The sequence below is a fragment of the Perca fluviatilis genome, chromosome 18 (assembly GCF_010015445.1).
Source record: "Perca fluviatilis chromosome 18, GENO_Pfluv_1.0, whole genome shotgun sequence".
Lineage (NCBI taxonomy): Eukaryota > Metazoa > Chordata > Actinopteri > Perciformes > Percidae > Perca > Perca fluviatilis.
The window spans coordinates 8,861,473-8,873,905 of record NC_053129.1 but is presented as its reverse complement, the minus strand read 5'-3'; the positions used below and the strand labels follow the sequence as shown (position 1 = coordinate 8,873,905).

Here is a 12,433-nt window from a genome sequence, read left to right as displayed (position 1 = left end):
ACATAAAACAATCAAGCCATGGTATACAAAACAGACATTAAGGAGCATTAAATCAGACATACAAAGTAGCAAAAGTAGCATAAGTTCTTACCTGTGGTGAAAGTTATGTCTATTATATTTAAAGATCCAGTGAGAAGGGGCAACGTTAAGGCCGTCAGTTTTTGCCTGAATATATCAATGAAATTTGATGGCACATTGGAGACTGGGACGCGCAAATCCAGGACCAAATCAAAGTCCACCGGGTCTGTGAAGGGGGAGAACGTGAGAAAATCCATCACATTCTATTGTAGGTGCTGTCTTCAGTTTTTATTTTAATAATCCTTCTAAACTTCTCACTGCCTCCTCACCTCCACACTCTGCACTTTTGGATCTAAGCCTGTTATTCCCTAGATGTAACAACAGCATCGGAATGAAACATGGACCCAGCAGAGTTAGAGGATTATTAGTCTCGCATTGCCAGACCTTCCTCCACAACGCTGCAAAGGAGGGTCTGGCTAGTCCACACAGCATTCCGGGATGGGATAGAAGCGTGCTCTGGTTTATTGGCATTTCTTTCAACAAATCGCAATCGTCTTGGGCGGCGCCTCTGCTAAATAGCCTCGGGAAGGAACTTGTTTTTAGGTGTGCAACAGAGAACTCAGATTGGACACATAGTCTAGCTAGCTGTCTGGATTTACCCTGCAGAGATCTGAGGAGCAGATAACCATACTCCTCATAAATTGACCAGAGTTTAGAATGCCAACACAAAGAAAGCGGAAGGTGACGAAAAAAAAAAGGACATCCGGCGGAATTTCCGGCCGCACCCGAACAATCCTGGAAGTGGAACACTGTGGATATAGACTAGAGGATTTTACACTGCCAATATTTTCCAAGGAAACATGACTGAGGCTTTTAATAATTTCTTTCACATGTTAACAATATTTTATGCCACAACTAGAAAGTCAAATATACTTCATCCATGCACAAAGACAAATTTTTTTTCTTATCCCAAGCGGTGGCTTTCACTGAATGTGGAGCAGTTGTAATCTTTTTATACGAAACTGTGGGAACAACTTCACAAAGAAACCTCGTGGAGGTATTATCTGTCTGCATGCCAGTCAACCGGTTTTTATTTTCTGGAACATGGACTGGCATCAGTCCATGCAAAAGAACACTTGTGATACAGTAGGTGGTTTCTTGTGTCAAGAGAGTAAAAACAAGTGTGTCCACCACTTACCAATAAAAACAAACGAAATTAAAAAATGGTAAGGATTTTTCAGAGTACAGGAAAACTACTACAGACAGAGCATTTAGGATTGGATTAGAGGATTAGATGCATACTATGCACCTACTGGTCATACTATACTGTAAAAATACTCAATTACAAATAAAAGTCCAGCATCAGTTTTTTAGTTAATGCATTCTGACAACATTACGGTAAGGATCCCTACAGAGATAGACCGTTTCATTAAAGTGTAAGTTCCTTTTTTAAGATCCTCTTTTGGTTTAGCGCTAGCGACTTCGGAGCTGTTTCTGGTTAAACAGAATGGTCTCAAAGAGGTTTTAAAGGTCTGTCTCTGAAGCGATCCTTTCCATAATGTTGTCAGACACTTAGAATATTAATCTGAGTCTGTCAGCATCAAAACGAGCACTTTTGTGAAGATAAATACAAGCTGGACAATTGCCCTATTATCTTACAAAGATTGTTGTTCCCATCAGTCACTTAGACACAAACACATAGGAAAACAGGTTGAAAAAAAACGGTAGTTACCCTTTAATACTGGACCAATTTCAAAGATTGTTGTTCCCATCAGTCACTTTGACACAAAAGCATAGCATAATAGGGTCCAGGTTGAAACAACTAAAGTTTCCCTATAACTTGAGTATTCCAAGTCCTTACTTTGGAGATTCTTTTAAGTGTGTTGTGTTTCTTATTACCAGATCGTACACCAATGTACTATATGTACATAGTAGTACTAATGTGTTGATGTGGAAGCATTTTATTGTATGTCCAGCTAAAGTACAACAAATGATAATATTCTAAAAACTGATCATGTGTTTTATATGTAATGAATCTGAAAGTAACTATAGCTGTACAACTCAGGCCTACCTGTTTGACTGGTGTTTAGCTCACAGTACTGGCCATCAGGTGGAAGGGAATTAATGCATCCACAGGTGTTATCAATGATGGCATCGCAGGCATTTAGGGCAATGCAGGTGTTATACGACCAAGCATAGTTCTCTACACATCTGCACTGGTATGCAGACATATTTGGGGAACACACTGTGAAGAAACAGCAGCACTCAACATCAAGGTTTAATGACATGTTTTACAAAATCAAATTAACAATAGGACAACCAAATGCAAAGACGTTATACCTGTTATGATGTTGATGCTGGTAATTACAGAAGTGTTGTTGATCAGGTTGATCCCTGAAGGAAGTTCACTCAAAACCTTTTCGACAAGTGTCGGGTCAGTGGTATTGATAACAATTTTGAGTACATAATCAGTGGAACTCAAGGGAGCTGGGAAGACATGAAACAGACATAATCAAATATTGAATTGATACTTCACTGATATGAAAAGATTCAGGGGTGAAAAATGCTGTTGATACTAACAAAATGGGACTCACCCTGTCTTTTTTCTCTGGCATGAATGTCTGATGCTTTTGTACCCATCAATTCCTGGAAAAATGAATGTCCATCTGATCAGTTAAATTGTATTTTTGTTTGTCTATATAAATCAAAAACTGTAACTAAATACTGATTAAACACTATATTAACTAAAGTTATACTAAAATGATATATCTATTGTCACTGTCGGGCAAAACCTTTGTTTTTTCATTTATTGTCATTTTACAGGCTGTTCTCATGAACCATTTGTACACATAGCTACAAAAAGTAATGCACTGTAATTCGTATGTATTCCGCGTATTTATTGCTGTATGCAACACATTGACTGCGGATATTTAAGAGCGCGAAGCGGCGCGTATGATGTTGGAGTGGTGCGGTGGGTGATAAAACTCAGGAATTTTTCAGCGGGGAGAAGAGTTTGTATCCCGATAAAAAAACACAAGACTTTCACCTAGGATCAGGGCCGGCGATTGCTATAGGCGACCTAGGCGATTGCCTAGGACGTCAAAAGTGTTGGGGGCGCCGTGTCGCCCTTAGGTCTACTTCCCATTAATAATAGAATCAGAACGACAAGCGAAATAAAACGTGTTTATGAATCATGATCATCCTAGGGCGCCCCCTCAGCCACACGTTTACTTGTCAACCTTTCATTACGCGACTTTTCCATTCTACGGGTCAAACTCCAACACACGGACCTCTGAAGCAGACCTGTGCGTCGCTTAGTGTCCTCTCGCTGTAAAAATAGAGACGAGCAGCTGCACAGACACGGAGCTGCTGCAAGCGCACCTTCCCTGGTCTGTGCAGCTTCAGGTTTATAATGGACGCGCTCTGCTGTGGGCATGCTGCTGCAGATGTGTCCCTATTTCTGCGTAGTATTGTTTCCACCTCCGATGCAGAGCAGCGTAGCCTACAGCCACTTCCCTAAACTGTCTCATTCAGAGACCAGCGTCTCAAGCGGGGCTCTGTGTCTGTCAGGAGGTCTGAGATCTACCGTATCAACAGAGCAATCACGTAATGCACAGCAGACTATGGTGCAGGTGGATTATTTTCTGAAATATAGTGACTTTATTCTTGTAATAGTCTATTGTATTATCACTTTATTTTTCTCACAATATCACAACTCCTCCAAACCTCAGAGAACACAGATGAGATATGCTGTATTTTGAATGTGCATAAAGTTTTGAACATGAACAGAAATCTTGCTCAAACACATCTGAAATATTAAAGTCGAGGGGTTTATTAGTTCATTAAAATGAATTCATGTATCATTCAGGTGAATAATTTTAATATGCACATTTAAGGTGGTTACTTCCTCAACAAAAGAAGCAAAAGTGGGAATAGTAAATGATGCCTAGGTTACATGTGTGCTGACTCAGATATAATTAGAAACATTGAGAATAAAACACAGAATGCCTGAGAGCCTTACTGTAAAATATTCTATTATGTTTTTATATTTGGATTGTAATCTCTGTTTCCCTTTAGATAAAGATATTCCCAGCATAAATTGATTCAGACCCCCAGACCCCCCCATCATAAGTCACCATGCACACAAATCTGGAAACAAAACACTGGCCTTTGGGTTGCCAGACCAGTTATGATTAGACCAAATGTTGGTGCCATCTAACTTACATGGAAGCTAGAAACTAAAATGAACATACATTGCTACTCTATTGCTGACACAGCGCTGTGGAGATCTGGCAATGTGAGACTGGGCGGGAGGGGGGGGCACAAAACTCAATCTCGCCTAGGGCAACCAAAGGGCTAGAACCGGCCCTGCCTAGGATATGCGTGTTTGTGTCCCAGGAGTACTACAAACCACAATCTTTTTTTCTAATGCTAACTAGAGTTTTTGTGCCTGAACGTAACTGACGTCATCGCATGACGGTAAGTTTTTGTCGGCTAAATTTAACAGCATCGGCCTCTGAAACAACTAGCTCCTCACTGTGACAGGTACCCGGCTCACAGTGACCCCCCCCCTCCACACACACACACACACACCCCTGACTTAACCAACTACACTCACCAATGTACCTACTGTATAGTTATTTATTCTGTATTACCATAGCCATAGTCATAGCCTGTTCATAGCTTGTACACATCTGTAGTAATAAGACATACATATATATATATATATCATTCCTACCTTGCACTCTGTATATACTGTAGCATATGTTATTCAGTCACTGTTTAAAGCACTTCTGGTTAGACGCTAACTGCATTTCGTTGCTATGTACCTGTGACGTGCAATGACAATAAAGTTGAATCTAATCTTATATAATCTAACTTAATGTTACATGTCAACTCATGTTACCGTTTGTCACATGACCAGGCAGCGGTAGCCCAATTTCGTAGGATATCATACTAACTGTTTTGCATAAGTCTTTGTACAATATCATACGAACCCGTTCATAACAATGCATTGTCTTGTAATTCCTTTTCATAAATCAATCTGTGGGTTTTACAAATATTTGAACAGTGATGAGATGATTTCAACTGACTTTGTCTGAGGTAAATAGCTTTTCAAATTAGCCTTTTTTTGTCATTTCCTGAAAAGCAACAGTGTTGGACATACAAGGTTTTTGCCCAACATTGACGATATGTTTAGCGATGTAGCCAAATCACACCAATAGCAGTATCTCATGGTATAGCAACACTTGAGTGTTACTCCTTAATAATTCTTATTCTTGGGTGCCTGGGTAGCTCACCTGGTAGAGCATGCACCCATGTGCAGAGACTCAGTCCTCAAGGTTTAGTTCTGACCCGCGGCCCTTTGCTGCATGTCATTGCCCCTCTCTCTCCCCTTTCATGTCTAAGCTGTCCTATCCAATAAAGGCCTTTATAAAATAATTCTTATTCTTACCTCAAAGAATAGATTCAGAGACTCTCTGTATCTGTGATCCTCCATACTGTAGTATATAACCAGAAGAACAACCAGATATCTTACTGCCTTCAGTAATGCCATCCCAACTAGAGAGAGAATACAAGTGACACAATGGTTTCTCATTATAATGGATCAGAAGACATGTATATATGCATTCCTTGTAATATAAATGTATATCTGACAATAGCGTAGATGCTTGAAAGTAAAAGGTGTTATGTGAGATTGCTGGTACACAAGCTTTCTTCAAAATGCTACCAGGAAGCCAAAAATCTTAAAAAATGTAGAACCTTCCAGAGAACTAAAACTCTTGGTTGTTAGTCACGTTGGAAGGCATGCTACTATCTGAAATTTCACAACTTCAGTGTGTATTGTTCCGCTTATCAGCTTACAAACTACAAAGCTTATCTCAAATCAGGGCTTTTCAACCTGATTAGTTTGTTGACTTGTTTGGATCCAATTCAAACCTCTAAGGTGGTTGATTTACCTTCACGTCTTTGAACATGTATTATTTATACTATTTCAATGATGACCAACAGGCCCGAACAGGCCAATACACTCAATAATTATAAATAATCAGTTTTTCAAGACTTTTCTCGCATATGAAATGAAAATGCAGGGATCATTTATGTAAGGCCCAATCATGCATCGTCATATATATATACTCTCCAAGTGATTATACAGCTTCTTAGGAATTAAGTTCATAGCAAGATTATAATAGTTTTTTCTCTGGTATTTAAAATGCTGTTTTTTGGCTTACGTTGTACAGCGTGTGATGGATGAGTGTATTATCAAATGCTGCCCTCTGAATAAGAACAATTGTGTGGGCTTTGTAAATTAGAGTGTGGTCTAGACCTACTCTATCTGTAAAATGTCTCAAGATAACTCTTGTTATGATTTGATACTATAAATAAAATTGAATTGAATTGAAATTGAATAGAATAGTTTTGTTTTAGTTAGTTTTCAGTGTAATTTTCAGTTTTTCAGAAAGGTTTAGTTTTATTTTTTATACAGTATATTTATTTTTAGTTTGTTTTTGTTATGTTCTCAGAAGTATGTACCTACATATACATACAAAATACATTGTTGAAGAATGGCAATGATGTTTAATGTTTAATCTTTGCGCTACTTTAGTGTAAAGTACTCTACTTAAGTACAACTTAACTTAACTACTTGTACTTTACTTGAGTCATTTCTTTTCATGTCACTTTCTACTTCTACTCCGCTACATTTCAGAGAGAAATATTGTACTTTTTACTCCACTGCATTCATCTGACAGCTTTAGTTACTAGTTACTTTACACATTAAGATTTATGCAGACAAAACACATGTAGTTAATAAAATACAATGTTTTATTAGAAATTAAAATGACCAACAATATATATGCCTACAAGTCCAGCTGAAATGATTAGCCCATTAAACACTTAGTTGATTGACAGAACTGTTTAGATTTTTCTGCATTTAGTACTTTTACTTTTTTATGCAGGACTTTTACTTGTAGCAGAGTATTTTTACAGTGTGGTATTAGTACTTTTACATAAGTATGGATTGGAGGAAGGATCTGAATTCTTCTTCCACCACTTTACAGCATCATCTTATGTCAAGTCCGTGGTTCAGTGTCACAAGAAGTGCTGTCTCCTTATTTCAGTAGTGAAATATTAAAGCTAAAAATCTAAAACTCAAATGATTCATTTTGATTTTTATTAGCTTTTTAACATGGCAATAAAGTTTCCATTTAGTTTTTCTTGAAGGTTTTAGTTCTAATTTAGTTTCAGTTTAATAACCCTGGCACTTCATAGGCAACTATTTATGTACAGTATTAAGTCATGTTAAGTTTTTGGGGACATGTAATGTCATCTACTGAACATGCAAGCAGAAAATATTCAGGGGGGTTTCTAGGTTTTACATTTTTCATTTGTCCCTGAAGTAAAGGCTGGACTACATCAGCGCTGTTTGGAGCAGTTTGTTAACAGTGTTTTCTGTTGGAGATGGTAAGTCCCTTTGGGGTGGACTTTGGGCTTTTTCACTTTGTAAACCTATAACATGCACAAAAAAGATATATAACAATAAAGAAAAGGGAAAAAGCCAAAAAGCATAACATGAGCACTTTAAGTAAAATTAAATAAAAATTAAAACCAGGTTAAAAAACTGATTAAAATAAAAATTATTTCAGTTTTAGATTTTTAGCTATAACATATCACTACGGAAAAAAGGAGACTTGAATTTCCAACTATCAAATTTGTGTCATTGAACCACAGAAATTGAACGGACTTGACATGAGATGCCACTGTGATGTGATTGTTTTTACCAATGGCATTGTTTTTATTGTTTTACTTTATGAATTGAGTTAAGCTGAAGTTTGAAAAGCACACAGGTGAAATCCTAGTGAGTAATACAATGTTCAAGCTAGTCTTTGTTTCACTAGATTCAGCTATGATGCATGTCCAATGAAAGGGTTATTTTACCAATCTTCGTAAGAAGCCAAAACATGACACATGGGGTTTTTCCTTCATATTCTACATTCATTGGGTATTTAAAAGATAATACAATCTGAGAGCATCTCAACATTGTAACAAAGATAAAACAAATGTCTGTTAGCATTTAGCAACTACAGCTCCCAGGAGATTTTGATACCACACTGATTGCTAAGTATCACAACATAATAGCAAGAGGCAAACTGTGCTCAAGCTCCACTTATAAAATCTACTCTAAGAGCATATCTGTAGTATTTTTTTGTAAGAAAATATAAAAAATCTTTCATTTGTTTGGTAAAAAAGGGTTGAATGTAAAATAGCTTTTAGTTAAATATACTTTCACAGTAATTAAAGACTATCAAAGCTACGTTAAATCTGTGCTTTTTCTGTCATATGTAGCTACAGTTTGCCTGACAGCATAATAAGTTCTAACCACCTATACAGTATAAGATAAAAGTGAAGTTTTGAAATGGTAATTGTATTTGTTTACCTCTCGTTGTATTCCAGCTTTCAAAAAGGGACTCCTGTCAGAAGTGAAAAATCATTTTAATGCTTGCCTCCAGGTACATAGACCACTAGTCATACATTCCAGCAGTCAACTTCCTGGAATACTTTGTCACACACCTGCCTGGCAAGTTAAGTGACTTTAAGGTTAGATACACTGGTTGATTGTGTAGTACAGTAAAGCACAGTTTTGTCACACGTGTCACAGCATCCAAAAGGTGGCTGACATTTGGTTGTAGTGGGGATAGCCGGAAGCAAAGTAACGTATGATATTTGCCCAAACCATGATCTTCTTCTAAACTTAATCACATAGTTTTTGTGCCTTAACAAAACCAAACTGATATAACAAGATATGAGGACGGAAAACACTCCTGCAGATCGTAATAGGGGATAGGGCTAAACGACCCATATCGTCATATGGATTAGAGGACTTGATGTCTTTATATGTACTCCCATAAACAAATGTTGCCATGACACACACACACACACACACACACACACACACACACACACACACACACACACACACACACACACACACACACACACACACACAGGTATTGGGGGTAAGCACAGGACAGAGAGGAGCAGGCAGCAGAGCAGATGCCAGCTGAGAGTGCAGCAGGTCAGAAGCACCAGAGTCTTGAATTGCCAGACCTTCCTCCACAGCGCTGTGGAGGAAGGTCTGGCGAGTCCACACAACATTCCAGGATGGGTCAAAAACCTGCTCTGGCTTATTGGCATTTCTTTAAACCAATCACATTTGTCTTGGCCGGCTTTAAGCACTGGACACAGGTATGGTGCATCTGCAAAATAGCCTCGGTGAGGAACTTGTTTTGGTAGAACACATATGCGGAGTTTGGGGGCAGGGGGAGCACTACCCCCTGGTGGTTGAAACGGGTATTTGCATTGTTTCAAAAATGAGTGGAATAATTACTTCTGGCATGACCAGATATTTTATAAATACTTTAACCCTTGTGTTGTCCTTCGGGTCCCAGTGACCCGAAGGACAACACAAGGATTATGTACTTCCGTTTACTTTGTTGAGAATTGCTCTCTAAACAAGGGTTAATACAGCACCTTAGTTCTTGTTTGTACAGCATTTTGGTCAGCTTAAACTGTGTTTAAATGTGTTCTAGAAATAAACTTTACTTACTTACTTTACAAGAAACAGGGTTTAGAGAGCAATTCTCAACAAAGTAAAGGGAAGTACATAATCCTTGTGTTGTTCTTCGGGTCACTGGGACCCGAAGGACCACACAAGGGTTAAATAACACAAAACAACTAAATGGTGATAGGTAATACATCTGATTTCATATACTGCTTTAGTTTTTCAGGGCTCTGGCTCTCACCTGAGACCATTGTCGATGCATATGCAGGACGCAAAAAACGATAATTACTGTTGCACTAAAGTAAAGTAAAGTAAGTGTCTGGACATCTTACCGTGTCAGCGTTGCAATAAAGGTTGCCTAAATATCATGTATATAAATTTGCTGTCAGCTTACTAATTGATTGCGCGTTTTGTGTAGATTTGGACTTTTATAAGTTTTTATTCCACTTTGTTTAAATGGCGAAGTGGATCTACTAATCGCTGTGGATTACTTTTTTTCATGTCATTGGATTACGGCAAAATACTTATCTTTTTTCTTAACGTGTCTTAACGTTTGATGGTGTGATTGCGCTTGGTTTCTGTGTTTGGAGAGGCATCTCAACAGACTGTAGGTTGAGCACTGATTGTTCACTGTTACATTTTAGTTGAATGTAAGTGTCGGGGCATTCCGCCACCGTCTGTCTATTGTGCTCCAAGACAGCCGTGCCGCGATTGGATTTCATAAGGGCAAATTGTTAAATTGTTAGAATTTAATTTCAAATCTGCTTTAAAAAATAAACATGTTTATTTAGCATGTTTGTTTTGTCCATATGTGCTCGTGCTGTGTTCCCCAGGTCTCAGCTGCTACAATGAGTTTTTTGTTGTTGTTGTTGCCCCCCCTGGCTCGAATGTCAAACTCCGCTTATGGTAGAACATGTGCACGTAGGGAGGTGAGCTCTGGATTTTAAATGGCTGTCGAGTGTAGTGTTAGAATTGTACAAAAAAAAAAAAAAGATAAATATAATTTGATTGTTGGTTCTAGCTCATGGGATGTTTCCCCGAATTGACCGGTCTCCAATTTTAGTGGCGGCTACTTTGATCACAGAGATGCGAGTGACGGACGGCGAGCTTAACTGCTGGGTATTTCTGTGAGAGAAAGACAGCAAGTTGCTACAGTTTACTGGTCTGCTGCATCACACACCTGACTACAGGAGACATATAGCTCAGACTTGCGCAGTATATATAGTTGGTGCGGTTCAAGGTCAGATCATGTTCTCACCAAAAATGAACCGCTCCAGAGTTCCATTCAAAGCGTACCGAGAACAAACGTACCGAGACCTGCTTGATGAGGTACTCTCGGTACGTTTGTTTGGTCCGCTTTTGGTGTGCACCTGAGTGCGAGCGCCACATTCTCACCTGCCCAAATGAACCGCACCAGCGGGGCAAACAAACTTTAGTACCATTAAACCGAACTTAACGAGGCAGGTGTGAAAGCCCCCTAAATGAAATGTCGTAGAGGCAGCTTGAAAGAGGGCCTGAGCAGAGAAGCAAACAAACATTCAACATAGACGCTAGGAATAAACAACATTTGAGACTGACTGACTGACTGAGTGAAAATAGAATCTGCTGGCCAAGTTACCACACTGGTAGACGTAACAATCTAGAGAAAATGGTGAGTTACTATGGGTGACCTGAGTAGTTGATGGGCAGCAGCTGAGCTTGATGAGTGGCAGAAGCCACCGGTGATTGAGTGAACATGCCCCTTGACCTATTGTACATGCACAGAGAGAAGAACACAGAGAGGCAAACAAGAGCTATGTTCGAAACCGTTCCCCATCACTGAAATAGTGCACTATATAGTGTGTTCGCCATATTGTAGTGTTGTTCGAATTCTCCACAGTTAATGTCATTCACTATATAGTCCCGATAACATACCCACAACACACTGCTAATTTGAGTGTACATATGATTTTACTCCCATATACCACAATGCAACATGGCCGTGTTTTCCTGAAGGAGAAGAAGAAGCAGAATCTTTCGTTTCTAAACATTGGAAATGTAACATGCAACATATGAGGGCTCAGATTGTTTCAGGGACGTATTAAAAGTAATTTTGTTCCGGTTTCTGCAACAATACTTTTCAGCAGTGTCCGAAATGTTGTTTGGTTGTTCCCTTTACAGTTTACTATTTCATAAACAATATATAGGGAATCGTGAGTGAGTGAATGAGGGAATGCTTTTGAACACAGCTAAGGAAATGGGGAAACACACTAGGAACTGGGAGAGCCCCATAACACTCACAGCAAAAGATGATTTTTTTGTTGAGAGAAGGAGAAGAAAAAGTGGAAATAAATTTTTTTTTTTTTTTTTTTTTTGGGGGTGGTGTTTTTTTTTGTGTGGGGGGAAAAAAGGGGGGGGAAAAGGGAAAGGGAACCCTATGTGTAGTGTCTTTCTTTCTCCCTCAGTGCTGAATCACACAACTTTCCTTCTAATAACACCTTTCAAACAGGAAGCAAAAAAAGACAAGCTCTGGCTGCATACAATAATCAGTATTACTGTAATGTACAGGAAGTAGATTCACAGGTTCATCTAAATGAAAACACAACATACAAATAAGGACAAGAAGCCTACATATTCAGTCGTATGTTGTCAGCACCCTCTTGTGGTCTTGAAAATAATATCCTCTCCAGAAACAACCAAGCATTGTATGGTAGTTGAAAGGACATATTTATGTCGGAAGAAAGGCGAAAACATCAGATGTGTGTGTAGTGATGAGGAGATTGCAAACTTCCTCGCAAAAACACATACATGAAACATTATCGCCATATTTCCATCCAGTATTCCACGTTGTTTTATTGTCTGAGCTTGGACTGC

The 12,433-nt window shown here is 38.7% G+C and overlaps 1 protein-coding gene across 1 annotated transcript in view; it reads right to left on the bottom strand.

The window, feature by feature from the left end:
• LOC120546399 (adhesion G protein-coupled receptor F5-like) overlaps positions 1-11,010 on the bottom strand; it is a 30,508-nt gene extending 19,498 nt beyond the window's left edge. Inside the window, exons 1-7 of the mRNA XM_039781323.1 lie at positions 10,976-11,010; positions 8,456-8,489; positions 5,474-5,580; positions 2,613-2,664; positions 2,359-2,505; positions 2,090-2,263; positions 92-244 (exon numbers count right to left, since the gene is read on the bottom strand). Of these exons, the coding sequence (XP_039637257.1) occupies positions 92-244; positions 2,090-2,263; positions 2,359-2,505; positions 2,613-2,664; positions 5,474-5,575 (628 nt within the window). The 5' untranslated portion in view covers positions 5,576-5,580; positions 8,456-8,489; positions 10,976-11,010. The remainder of the gene's footprint in view (positions 1-91; positions 245-2,089; positions 2,264-2,358; positions 2,506-2,612; positions 2,665-5,473; positions 5,581-8,455; positions 8,490-10,975) is intronic.
• Between the last annotated feature and the right edge of the window lie 1,423 nt (positions 11,011-12,433).